The following is a 14,623-nucleotide window of genomic DNA, read 5'->3' as shown; positions in this document are numbered from 1 at the left end:
GCCACCAGGGATAACCAACATCAAATTTATCTTCACAATACTAATACTGTCAAACCTCTAGTGAGTGGGCACCATTGTTCACTTATGTGTGGTTATTTTTAAGGGTGTCTGTGTGACCAAGACAATGACTGAGTGCCACTGAGAAGAGGTTTGGCAGACGTGTGACTGTACATTGGTAAGATAGGTGACGAGAAGAAGTCACCACTTAGGCTAACTGTTTTGTTCTTAAAGGAGAAGTTCACTCCAGAATGGCCATTTATTTTCTTTACACCAATAAAAAGTTTACACAAAGATATGTTATTCACCAAAATTTCAGCCTCCAATGTGCTCTATAACCCTACAAAATCTTTTCCAAAACTCCACAACTGAATGCCGCCATCTTGGAGCTGGTAATGTATGCGTGACATCAAAGAGCTCAGCCTGAAGTTTGGCGGAAAAATTTTAGTAGTCGGAACTCCTTGTTTTTTGTAGTTCTTGGAGCTCTGTTTGAGCAGAATGGAGCTGCAAAAACAGGCATTTTGACAAGCCACTACAAAGAAACAAGGAGTTTCGAGTATTTAAATTTTCCCGCCAAACTTCAGGCTGAGCTCTTTGTAGTCATGTATACATTACCAGCTCCAAGATGGCGGCGTTCAGTTGTAGAGTTTTGGGAAAGATTTCGTAGGGTTATAGCGCTTGTTGGAGGCTGAAATTTTGGTGAATTACATATCTTTGTATTAACTTTTTATAACTGGCCATTCTAGAGTGAACTTCTTCTTTAAGATCAGAATAGACATTCCCCTTACCACAAAATTCTTGGTGTAAGATAAAGAAAATAATTATTGAATCTCCAGCTACTCACATTCACCTGTCTGCTTGGTGCAGTTGTCGAGATTCCAATGGCAGTGTACTGTACATGTATAGAAAATCTCCCCCCTTACCCTAGACCCCCATTTCTTGCAAGTTTATGTACACTATGTAAAACATTTGTGTTGTGAGTCTAGATAAAGCTTTCCTCAGTGCTGTGATGAATGTGTCCTTCAAACAAACAGAACTACATGCTAAGATCAGTGGAACCTGTTACCAGGATTTTTTCTACAGCTTAATAGCCACTGTCATTTGTCAATTGCTGAGGTACAAGACCTTCCCTTTAATCTTAGCATGTTAAAGTTTCTGTATCTGTAAAAAATGCAGTGCCCCTTTAAATATCAAACAACACCCTACCTATTAAAAGAAAGTAAAAAACAAAAATCCTTAGCAAGTATGAGTACCGGTAAATAAATGTACCAGCTAGCCAAGGAGACTATTTTCTTTTACAGAATCCACAAGGCATGTTTAAGGTTACGATTAGGATGGAACCTACACTGTATGTGTGTATGAATTTTAAAAATCTCACTAAAACTACATTGTACATCTGGGAAAGTCTGAATGTCAATATATTAGTTCCCAATACTATTCTACATTTCTTTTTGTACTAGTTTGGTTAAACATGAACTGACTTGACAACTTATCTTAGAAGATCATTTCTGTCATTCTTATGACTTGAATGCTTGATTATATATTGACATCATCCGGAGAAATTAAGTATTGGTCACTCTTTCAGCTTAAAGAGTTGACTCAAAATCTCCTAACTAAATTAAGGAAGTCTTGAAATCTTGGAAAGCTTCAACTAGATTCCCATGTTACATGTATGGGCTTCCCCCACCTTGAACCCCACACGAGGTTCTTGGCATGTCTGACTTTTTCCATTCTACTACCTGAGACGACTAACATTTTCCACAATACCACGATTAAAGTCTTGACTCTGTTATAGGATGCCCCTCCTTAGCAAATTTGACTTGAGTTCTTTGTAGATGTTTAGCTGCTGTTCAGGCAACAGTGACAAAACCTGCTGTAGAACTTTGTGGGGTTGGGGTGCCCTGTGGATATGAAATCAGATTTAATGAGCAAATGTGGGGTTGGGGTGCCCTGTGGACATGAAATCAGATTTTCTTGTAAGTTTTTCTTCCCATGATTTTATTGGCTAGATTTAAACAAAAGGAACAGCTAATCAAATCAACCATTTTCTAAAATCCCTTTGTTATCTGAGAGTAAAACAGTTGATCTGATTGGCTAGATTCGAAACTCTCTTTGTTAAAATCTAGCCAATCAAACCATGTCTCTCTAGTTTCTCGTGTACACACTCTGCCAGGTAAGTGGAACAAGTGGCTCTGGGTACAACAGTGTAATGGAACTTACCTTATGAAAGTGGAATGGTAGACGTATACAAAAGTTGCCATAAGGAACTGACAGTCAAACCGGTCCACAAGACCTCCATGCCCAGGAATGGTGTCACCAAAATCCTGATGAATACATTGCACTTCAGTTAGAACAGAGCTACCCTGAATGTCAAGGTCTGTAACAAATCTAATTTATATTATCTGCAGCTCTTTAACTGATTTCCTTTCTGTTACATTGCTGGGATATCTAAGCTATCACTTGCCAGGTAACACAGGGATGTAAATAATAGGTGGAAGGCAGAAAAAATAACCAGCTTGATTTTTCCAGGTAAAAGACTGTGTCTGGTCAGATCTTTTTTGATGTGACACACATTTCCCACCTGTGATCAAGAAAATTTTGCCTGTTTGAAATCTTAGCTACATCCCTGTACCATAACAGTTAATCAAGAGCAGATCTGAAATATATCTGGCACTCACTCTCCACTCACACTTGAAAGCAGAATTTAGAAAGAAACTTACAAAGTTTTTAGTTTGGATTATGTTTGCCCTAATGAGGCAAAATGGAAACAATGAATAGGCTACAATCACTCCCTCTAATTGGCTGTTCAAAAATCTGTGACGAACCCATTTTACAATCACACTTTGCAACTGTTCTTGTGATAGTGCCCAGTTTTTTTGTGTGTGATATGCCTCTTTTTCCATGGCAAGCTCAACCCAAAGGTGGACATGGCCGCAACAGATTTTCAACAACGATTGTAGACTGTTTTACCTTGACTTTAAATGCCCTCTTGAATCCACTGGCAAAGAATCCACCAAATGGAGCGATCAATGAGCTGAAAAGTGACAGAACAATAGAGTGGAACTGCATCGGGTACAGCCAAACCTCATCTTGCGTCAAACCACCCTGCAATTAAAACATGGAGTTTAGCACATTATGGCACCTTACGAAACCAACAGTTGTGTTTTTCACTGCCATCACTTATCTAAGCAAAAATTTCAAAAAATTAAACAACAACAAATTTACTGGTACTCTAATCAAAGTGTAAGAGGCACGGTGGCCTAATAGTTAGTGCGCTGGACTCCCGATCGACCTGGCCGGGGTGCTCTCTGCACCCAAGTGTATAAATAGGTACCAGCGATTTTACTGCTGGGGGTAACCCTGCGATGGACAAGCATCCCTTCCAGGGGGGAGTAGAAATACTCCTAGCTGCTTAATGCTACAGAAACTGGGACAAGCTCCGGCCTGATGAGCCACTTGGCTCGACAGCAGGCTTTACCTAATCAAAGTTCATGTAAGTGGGTTGTGCTTGGTGGTCAAATCCCAGACATGTCTTTTGCAGGCAATGAACAAAATGTGTGAAAAGAGAACCCAGTCCACTCAGGCTACCCAATAAGACAAAAGGCTTTGAATTAACTGTATTTAAAATGAAACTTACAAATCCTAGGAAATATTTGACTGGTGCTGGGATGGTAAAGGCTGTCAGTCTGTACAAAGCTGAAGGCTCACAAGCTATATTGAAATCTGTTATTGAGCCACTAAACTGAAATAAAGAAAGATTACAAGTGCGAGACAATATTAAAGAGAGCTAGCAAAGGATTAAGGAGCTATATATGTGAATAATTTTAAAAGCCAATGTTTTAGGTCAAGTTTGTTATTTGTAATCTAACCTGCGATCAGGCTTTCTTTTTTTCGCGGCGGAGGGAAGGCGAAAAAAGGAAAGACTGATACAATTACTTGTCAAGTCGTCTGCCGCCCCCTAATTAAAATATCTGTCAACGTCGTCGAGAATGTCGGAGATGCCATCAGATAAGCGTGATTAGCGCCTTCAAATTATATTTTTACTCTCACAAACATGTGTTTGAATTACCCTTTTTGAACGAGCTGATCGGAATGTTTTTTAAAATTTGTTTTCTGCAAAGGCTGATTTTGTGTAATGTCAGGTCAGACATTTCAAGGCCGTAGTTTTCGTCACTGGCACGATCGTCTGGCGTCTTTGGTGGTGTGATGTAATACTCTTCGACAGCATTGGTGATAGATCACACTCTTGCCGAATCCTGTCGGAAGCACCGCCAAAACATTTTTTCTTTCACAAACTATTTGTCGAATACACTCCCTTTGTTCGTCTTTAAATGTTTTGTGAACAAAACTCTTGAGAGATTTTCTAAAAGCTAGAAGAACTCGCTTTCTACTTCATTCCGCTCAACACCCGCCATGATAACAATCATCTACGCGCGATATTTTTGGACCGGAAATTAGACTTGAACTCAATTAGCCAATCAGGATAGAGTTCTAATGTTGCCTTTTGTTTCCTGACCAATAAGAAAAAAGTCCAGATTCTGGACTTTTTACAGACGACTCGACAAGTAATTGTATCAGGAGTTCATTTTTCCGTTGACCCCTCCGCCGCGAGAAAAATAACGCCTGATCGCAGGTTATTTGTAATCTGTCTTCATCGACCAATGTTTATTTTATTTTGTCTTTCAATTGGTGTTTTCCCACCTTAATATATTAACCATCACATAATATTTTAATAATTACATTTCCTCTGTGGAAAGGAACAATCATACAGAATGAGTGGCTAACTTGTTTCGACAAACTCTATCTGGAGAAACTTGTCGACATGTGATATAAGTATTGTCAAATAAATACTTTGTTTAAAAAAATCCACTAAGGAACCTTGAGCATTTTTGATTACAGTGGACAAACTGCCATTTGTGTGATACAGAGTCTATGCTTACCTCAACAGGACAGATGAAATACTGATACTGGCACATGAAGTTAGAAATCTGAGAATAATATTCAAACAAGAAATTACAAACATCGTCAGCTAAATATTACAGTACTGCGTCCAGTTCTTTCCCTATACTTCAGTTGTGTTTCCTTACAACCTAGTTTCACTTTGTGCAGAAAATAAAACTGTGAAATATCTTTAAAGAAAGCTCACTCACCAGCCAGCCATAGATGACTGTAGTCACTCCTCCACCAATAAAACCCTCCCATGTTTTCTTTGGGGACAGCTAAAAATTAAAGTTTGTAATATTATTAACTTGACCGTCAAGCATCACAGACATTTTAGGTGCAAGTACTCACTGAAAATAGTCAACACAACCCTCTTTAACTGACTGGTGTAGCACAAAGCAACTAGGAGTCTTTGTAACAGATTTTCCCAGATAAAACAACAAAAATACAAGTTTCAGGTCTGCCACGTTGTCCTTTCTCACACACCACTGGTAGCCATGCCAGGCCGACCGCCACCTGACCTTTATTTTAAACTCAACAAAACCATACATGTACATCCTGTTGCACAATGGCAAAGCTAACAAAAAATACTGCACAAACTAAAAATCTTAGGGCGGGTGGGTGGGAAAAGGTCAGCAATGGCGGACGCAACAAAAACAACTGCCCGCCAAAAGTCACATGACCCTTTCCCAGGTCCCAGCGGTGTGTGAGAAAAACATTTTCCACTTATTTCGTTTCACTCAGCCAGAGTGGAAAATAACACTTATTCTGTACCCATAATGCTCTTGCACTCGGTTTTACAGGCAACACATTATAATTTCATAATCACCACAATCATGCTACTCGCCCCTTGATGGGATCCTAGTCCAATATACTCATGCATAATACCTTGGAAGTTTATAAGGTAGCACTGTCCTAACAATTTACCAGTACCCATTTTCAATACAGCAGTTGGGGAGAGGCAGTGTGACATCAGGGCTCGAGACTAACTTTTTTGCTAACTAGCCAAGTGGCTAGTGACAGCTTTGACTTCACTAGCCAAAACTTATTTTCTACTAGCCACAATTTTTAAGCATAGTTCTTCTTTTAAGGGGTGGGGGGGGGGGGGGGAAACAATGTGCGATAATGTTTAAACCTTGAGCCGTAAAATGTTCCTTAAATCTTCATGTTTTTTTCTTACAATATTGGGCTTTGTTCTTCACTATACAAAATTGTACATGTACATGCGTTTTTGTCAACACATTCTATAATGTCAACAGTTTACTTGTTAGTTATATTTTCTGAGAGACGATTTTAATAAATGCGGTTTCTTGCCACTAATGCCGGATTTTTTCACTAGCCATTTTGGCTAGTGAAAGGCCAAAACCTACTAGCCAAAACTGCATTTTTACTAGCCTTTGGCTAGTTGGCTACCGTTAGTCTCGAGCCCTGGACATGTTTGTCCAAGGACCCCACTTTAATAGGCTCTAGATCTAAACTTCTTGAGGTAAATTAAAGTACAAGTACACAAAGAAGTGACCTGCATTATTACTGGCCTTGCCCTTTAAAAAGCAAAACAAAAAACAAAGATAGGCAAATTTACCTTAATAAGAGGTGTCCGGCCAAAAAAGAATCCTATATAGATGACAACATACATGTACATAAATGTTAGCAATATAAATCATTTCAGGTATGCATTGCATAGAATGGCAATATTTCGTGACACACTAAATTTTTAGAAAAATTAGAGAGAATTTGTTTAACTTCTCTTTTAATAAATAAGCCATTTTCTGTTTCTGTGACATCAAATTTTTTTGCAATTTTTTTTTAAATCATGGAGAATAATGTAAAGTTTACATGTACAAAGAGAACATTAATTTTTTTTTTCTAAATATGTTAGAATTGGAACTGGAACATACCAAAAATATAAGCAAAGATGTCATTACAAATCACCATACTGACTGGAAGGAAGAACCTGCCAACATATCAAAAAGAAAGAATTGTAATTAGCAGTTATAATTATTTTTAATCCAAAATGTATATAATTTATTTTTTAAACTGCCTGTAAGCAACCATCACTACATTGTATGTCAGACCAAAGTACATTTTGTAGTTTTATTACAGGAAACACAAAAAGAAACAAAATTTGAAGCATGCAAAAACTGCTTTTGATAGACAAGCACAATCGCTATGCAACCAAGGTGTCCAAGATGTTTGATATTAAACAACAAAAAGCAGCAAAAGATACAATGTACATGTATGCACACACACACACAAAAAAAATAGAAAATTAATTTTAAAACAACTGGCAATACTCTTTTAGAAAAATGAGCCAGTTATATATTTTTTATACTTACCAAATAAGTCCCTCAAACAAAGTCTGCATGATGAGGTGCGACTGAGTAACAACAATCAACAGTGTCACATGGGTCCAGCCAAACTAAAAGTAAAAAAAAAACATACTGTCACATATAATTCATTGCATCAATACTATACAATTACAATAATAAAAACTCAAGAATGTGCAAAATGTTATAGTTTAAATTTGTACATACAGTACACTGTACATACAGCATTTGGGCAAAGTTGTGTTTACATGTGCCAAATTTGTACAATGTACAACCTTTAATAATGGCATCCTTGGTAATGTCTTGATTGACAAGAACATCTTACTACAAGCTGCAAATTGCCTTTTTAATGCAATATTTTAAGAGAAGGTCACAAACAAAATTATAATTACCAATGAGAACTGCACTTTGTAGTGTTCCTTTTTTAAATTTAATACAAATAAAATGAAACCTGCAAAGAAATAATTGAAAACATCAATTTTTTCAACAGATACTTACTTCTTTTTTTAGGAATACCCAGATTGCCTTATCGGATCACAAAAAGCATCATTCTATTTTGGTTTTTGTAACAAATCAAGCTTGACAAAATGTTTTTTTTGTACAAAGAAATAATGATATTCCAAGCAACTTGTGTCTGGTACAAATGCTGCTCCACTCATGTGTGACAAATGACATTACTGTGGGTTCACCAGCAGCCCTTGCATAGCATAACCCAGGAATAGCAGGTGAATTACATGGTACTTCTCCATTTTATACATACCAATTAAGTAAAGTGAATATGAAATCAGCCTGTGATATGTGATGTATGTTTTGACCGCTTCCTGCAGAAAACAAGTACAAGAAACAACTGTTAAAATTTTTTGCTTTTTTGTACCTGTCAATCAAGCTGTTTTAACAGTCCTTTTTCTCTTTTGATTGCCAAACATTTAGTTAATTTTTACGTGACTTTGTGAGGTCACTGGTTCGAATCCCGTAGAAGCCAGAATTTTTTCTGGTTTCTTTATTTGCAATTTCTTTAATTTCAATTCACTGCGAGGATCATTTCTTTACTTTAAATCTCATCTACAGTTCACATATATGAATTATTTCATATACTTTACGTTACTTTGTAAATAGCTATACCATTGGGAGATAACGACTCAATTTAGCACCCTTGTTAAATGCCTCCATTCAAACGATTCTTTGTAATATTCATTAACAAATACCTCCTATTCCAGTAAGTGTACTGTAAAGTACACTTCAAGTAAAGTGGAATTAAGTATGCTCTCATCTTCACATATTAATTATCTGTCAAGGTAAAAAAGGTAATAAATAAAACAGTTGGGACTTAAACTCACCTCTGATGCATCATCAACTTGGGGATTTGGATTGCCATTAAAATAATCTGTAATGCTCTCACCATAAAAGAAAAAGTTTGCACAACCAAGGAAATACCTGAATACCGAAAGAAAAATAAAACCAATTAGCTGGATATGCAACCTCCTAACAAGAATGATCAATGAACAATCAAGTTATGAGATTTAAATATAATAACAAAATATATTTCACTCTGACAACCACAAAAGAACTAATGCACTGGTCATACATGTACAAACATCGGCCATCAATCATAGCATTTTTCAAGACAACATGTGACAAGCTTCCAGATCAACTGACCAGTAGAACACCATTATTTCTGCCTCCAACCTTGATCCCGGCTGAGATAACAGTGATGAAACAAGGACAAAAACAATGACAGCAGCACACTTAAAAATAAACCTACAGTGGTTAACAGTACCTAGATCTTGCATGTACTTACCAACTAAGTGACCTAAACCATGGCAGGTTGTATTTTTGATACTTGTTGTGTCCAATAGATATAATTTCATGGTAACACTTGATTTGAATACACTGGATCTAAAGGCAAAAAAATAACACAAAATTTTAAAGGCCCTGTTAAAAATGAAGCATGTTAATAACACTCCATAAAATGCTCTATGTTGTCCATGGAACCCACAGTTTTTGCTGGGCATTTTGAGCTACAGTACATGTACCATATTTTCTCAATTAAACGCCCCCGGCGTTTATTTCAAACTTGGCTTCGTGGATCCGGCGTTTATTTGAATGGTGCAGTTTATTCGAGCAAAATTTGTATTAAGAAAGGGCTTTTAATCATTATTTGTGACATGAATGCATCTTGCCATTATTATATTTTGATCGCTAGATAAAGCAAATCAGTTCAGATTAAATCGGTTCCGTAAAAGAATATAGCCTGCAGTCGATTAAAGTCTCATTCATATGTCTCAAGTTTTCAATAGTTTACTATTAAAACAATTTTATACCCTGTAATCCTTTATTGAAGCGATTTTTCTTTCACAATTTCATGGCCTCGACAGAAACTTTTCCGCATGAATTAAAACCAAAGTGTAGTGACGTCACCGGACGGCATTACGCCCAAATGTGTTCAGACGTCCCTTCTGGCAAGCAGGCGAGCACAGAGGGATGTCTGAAATTCAGGCTAACCTGAAGCATGTTACACCTCGAATAAATGCCTGAACGGCTTATTTACCACTCCACCTTGGAGACGCGCTGTTTATTCGGGGCCCGGCGTTTAATCGAGAAAATATGGTACATGTCATAAATTTCTTGGGTCAAATCTCAGCACCATTGTAAGCAGGCAAAGAATTTAAATAGTGTGAAAAAAGCGGGTGCTGTTTCAAGTCTATTTGCTAAGTCATCTATCTATTATTATAGTAAAGAGCTTACCAACAGGATTAAAGCAAGTGGACCAAAGTACACAATAACAGCAAAACCACCAATCATCACTAAAGTGAACATTCCCCTGATCCACCAGTTTCTCCATCTGAAAGTTAACAAACCATACAGTCACGTACAGGTCAAAATAAATACTCCACAGGAGGTAAAGGTAAAGTCTGTGTCCAAGCCAAGTGGCCCATACAGCCGGAGCTTACCGTAGTTATTCGGTTATAAGGCGCACGGTTTTTTCGAGAAAAATCAGTTTTTCTGCGGAAAGTTCATGCCAAAATTGGGGTGCGTCTTATAGCCGAGTATTTTCGCCCAACAAAATCTTATGACCGCCCTTTTACCGGAACTTACAGTTAAAACAAAAGAAATGAAAACACTTAACGTTGTTTATTGACTTTTACAGTATTAAAGATATAAGAAACATTGAGTTTAAACGCAAAGTTTATTACCGCGGATATAAAACGAGTTTAAGTAACACCTGTATATGCCAGCATTTTATTGAAATTAGACAAAGAAAACCAAGCATACTCATTTGAAACAAACCTTGCTAAGCGTGGAAAGTGGAAAATGACTTTAGAAGACAAGGAAAACACCAAAAAAGCTTGAGAATCTTTGAAAAACACTCGATAAACAAAGTTCGTAGCGATACGAAGCATGCTTGAGGACTTGGTAACCAAGCTACAAACTCAGTGGTCACTGGTAACAACACATCTGCCAGGTTACTCAGCAGCTAAGTTCGAAGCACGAACGATGGAAAGATGTTTTTCTCAAGTGGATTTACGTCTTTTTAAGCAGGAAATGTTAGCTTTTTACTCGAAGATTGTTCCAAGGAGTATGAACAACATTCAAACATTTAAATTCTGAAAGAAAAAACTGTCCTTAAATTGATCACTACATCTTTTCAACTCTCCAACTCATGGTGCGTCTTATAACCGAGTGTTTTTGGAGAATTTTGAGTTTGTAAACTTAGCATAACAATGTTGCCAAGTTTGGGGTGCGTCTTATAACCGAATAACTACGGTATCTCAGTTTCCGTAGCATTAAGTGACAAGGAGTATTTCTACTCCTCCCTGGATGAGATGCTAGTCCATCGCAGGGTTACCCCCCAGCAGTAAATTCGCTGGTACCCATTTATACACCTTGGTGGAAAGAGGCACTGTGAGAGTAAAGTGTTTAGCCCAAGAACATGTTCGACTCAGAGTCGAGCGTGCTAACCATTAGGCCCCGGCCTCCCTACTCCACAGGGGCATACAAGTACATGAGGATCTCAAGAGGTGCACAGGGAAGGCATTCCAAGATTAGTCAAATAAAAATATCACTTTTGAAACAGCTTGGCAGAGGGTAGTGGAATAAACTAAGGTTTAAGGGTTTGTTACATAGAGTACCATAACAAAGTCATGTACATGTATTCGACTGAATGATGATGCCTTACTTTGGGTTCAAACTTGTCAACATGCTTAGTTGTTCTGGAGGGGCTGTGTCAGAAGTATTTTCTTGCTTAGTTTCTGAAGCTTGTATTTCCTATAACAAAATGGCAAAAACATATATGAATGCATTATCTTAATGCATATTTTAGGAGTTGTACTGTATTATGATGAGTCCACAGGCCAAGTTCAAATACATACATGTAGAGCAAGTACAGTACTAAACAATTTACTGTCTAATAAGAAATTTATAATAACTGATTTTACAAGTTCAAAATTCTAACAATGAAAAGCACATGCACTTATGGTTCCTATGGCATCCAAATGTCTAACTTGATGAAATAGCCAAATATACAAATTTACACTTTGTGCTCTACGGAGTGAAGTTAGATGATAGTACTGTGACAACAGAAACATGGCCGTACTTGTGTAGCTACATGTGGTGTTTGCTGCCAGCTACATGTATGACTTGTAAATTTCGTTCACAAACAATCATAATTTGTCATCATTCAAAGTACCATACAATAAATTCTCTGAATATGGGATAAGCTAAGGAAAAATGGAAAAGAATCGCAGAATCTAAGTAACAGGCAGCTCAAGCTATGGCAAGTTGATAAACACAGAAATCCAGTAATTTCCAATAATGGTAGCTACATGTATAGTTTGACTTTGCCAAACAGGATCAAGGCTGATGTTTTAAGAATAGGACACACAATAACACACCTGATCTTCTTGTTTTTTGGTGTCCTCTCTCTGTAGAAACAAACAGTAACATACATTATCCATCTATTAATAATATAAACATTGAATGAATAAATAAAGGATTGGTTGACTGACTGAATTACAGCAGTGGCTGGTCTTGTTATACCCCCGGGAGGATAACATGAAAGACAATCTGCATAGGGATGCATTTTGTTCTTTTATCATCATTAAGAGTTAGGCATCTCTAAATGTTCTTAAACAGCTGTCATCTAGCAACTATTAACCTGCATTTATCATACTGAAAGACTGATTAAATTACAATAAAGATAATTCAATGTTCAGCTCCAGCCAAGATTTTCAGTTCATCCTTAGCGTAAAAGTCTGTCAAACATTGAGGTGAAACAAAGAAAACAAAAACCTTAAACCAATAAAGCAGGAAAACAATAGCTCTAAAACAAAGTAAGGCTTCACAGGTTTTCACACTAAGATAAACTCAGATTATCCCAAACTTGGTATCATTCACTTCAGTCTCGCTGTCTTTGACCTGTCATTTTGTTCACTTGAGACATACTGTTTAGTTACCATTTTACAGTTGGAATGTAATTAGAACACAACTTTTTGGAAGAATGAAACTTGTAAAGAGAATGTTTCATTTTCACAGTTGGGGCATTCCAAATGAAAATTTATGTTCCATTTATTGTTTTGCATCTTTTGCACTTGTTGCAGGCCTTTCAGCTTTTACAGCCATGCCAAATAGACCCTTCCACGGTTTCTGACGCCATCTTGGTTGGGGGGCAAACACGGCAAAATTTACAGTGGACTTGCAAACCAAGTGGATCGGTTTACTTAGAAGCGAGAAATCATACTTTTAGTTTTTCATACAAATGCTTCTAAATTTTCCCGCGAACGGTGGCTTCATTTTACAGACAAATAATATGAAAAATGAAAATCTTAATTTGCAGCTTTCTTAGTAAGAGTAAAACTCTCAATTTTGATCGGTTAACTCTTTCAGCTAGTATTTTAAGTTTGTAATTCATAGAAATTGCAGAATGTCGACCTTTCTCGAATTATAGAGCGTCAAACTCCCGATTTTTCCCATACATTTACTGTAAATTTTACCATGTTTGCCCCCCAACCAAGATGGCGTCAGAAACCGTGGAAGGGTCAATTTTGAAATCAAACCCAAATGGACGGCAGGTTCTTCAGGAATACTTCAAATGGAACACATAATTTCCCAAATCGAAATTCCCAGCTGCAATTTCTCGATTTTTTTTTGTAAAAGGTAAACAAATAGGTGACTAAGGATAACATAATATATTTAAGAACATCACTTGCACCTGTGCAAAATGCATCTGAAGAACATACATGTAATATCTGCTGGTTATTCACAAATTAAAGCTTCTTAATCTGATAGGGAACTACATGCAATGCTGGATGGCTTAAAAGCAGTCTGTCTATCGATTGGACAAAACTCAAACCAATTCCAAATAAACAGATACGATCACCCAACAGAAATGTTGTTTGCTCGAAAAAATTGATTAATCTGCATATAACAGGTTAATTACGATCAAAGTACAGCAAGCGTTTTTTTATAACTTTCTGTAGTCCATTGCGCGAACCTTACGTAAAAATCCTGCAGAGTTTCATACAAAGCTTTACATATGTCGTTCCCAGCGTCATACAGTGTAATCGCAACTTCGCCTTAGCTATTATAAAGCTAAGTGACGCTGCATAATTTGAATATCGCCAAGGGATATAAAATATTGCCATTGACAATACATTTTCAAATTAAGAAATCGTCTATTTTTTTCCTCGATATATTTTAGTATTTCTGTGGGTACGATAAAACCACAACACGGCAAGAGTTCGCTTAGAAAAAACTTTATAAGATAAAAGATATCCAAACCGCAAGTGCTTGAACAAAACTACAGAAATCGCCTGACCGCGCTGTCATACATGTATGCCGAATAGAAGTACGAGAAAACAAAGCTTCAAATGTTCAGATCAGTGTCACGCGTTGCATAAAGGCTAGTTTAACACTAGAATCGAAAAATATATAATAAAGAAAAACCTTACATAAAAAAATAAAAACGATTCAACATCCATCGTGAAGCTTGCACAACGTTACAATCTCGTAACTTCAATAAAATAAATACAAACTGCACCTTCACTCCATCTACAAGATCTTCGCTCGATCCGTTGGCAGCAAAGCCTTCTTTTCCACGTCTTCTTGTAGCACCCGCGTCCGTGGACATTTCCTAAGGAGAACACCTCCTTCAGCCTCGAGTTTTTAACTCTTTGAGGTCTTGCTTTCACCACAACTGCAGACAGAACTCATCCATACAAAATGAACTTTACACCGCTTGGTGTTTTGATCGGTTGTGTCTCAATGGCGGGGTACACGGGCCACAGAGCACGCTGGGAGAACAGGGCTTGGTCCAGGAAACTGGGCCCGCGGATATAGTTCCTGAAATTTAAATGAGGTGG

The 14,623-nt window shown here is 37.3% G+C and overlaps 2 protein-coding genes across 2 annotated transcripts in view; both read right to left on the bottom strand.

Annotated features, from left to right (window-relative positions):
- Nucleotides 1-14,623, bottom strand: part of LOC144647823 (small ribosomal subunit protein uS11) — a 121,317-nt gene that overhangs the window by 27,642 nt on the left and 79,052 nt on the right. The window lies entirely within an intron of this gene.
- LOC144647765 (phosphatidate cytidylyltransferase 2-like) lies at nt 1,720-14,612 on the bottom strand. The gene is made up of 17 exons (XM_078507451.1): nt 14,302-14,612; nt 12,158-12,187; nt 11,443-11,531; nt 10,011-10,107; nt 9,064-9,161; nt 8,603-8,699; nt 8,026-8,086; nt 7,658-7,716; nt 7,275-7,357; nt 6,837-6,892; nt 6,521-6,552; nt 5,148-5,216; nt 4,938-4,985; nt 3,635-3,739; nt 2,968-3,102; nt 2,218-2,321; nt 1,720-1,898 (listed from the first exon to the last, which is right to left on the bottom strand). The coding sequence occupies exons 1-17, from the start codon at nt 14,389-14,391 to the stop codon at nt 1,787-1,789; spliced, it is 1,365 nt and encodes a 454-aa protein (XP_078363577.1). The 5' UTR covers nt 14,392-14,612; the 3' UTR covers nt 1,720-1,786.

This window comes from Oculina patagonica, chromosome 4, assembly GCF_052425735.1.
Source record: "Oculina patagonica isolate OP01 chromosome 4, crgOcupat, whole genome shotgun sequence".
In the NCBI taxonomy this organism is placed as follows: domain Eukaryota; kingdom Metazoa; phylum Cnidaria; class Anthozoa; order Scleractinia; family Oculinidae; genus Oculina; species Oculina patagonica.
Note: the sequence above shows the minus strand (reverse complement) of the source record. Positions and strands in the feature narration are given on the sequence as shown.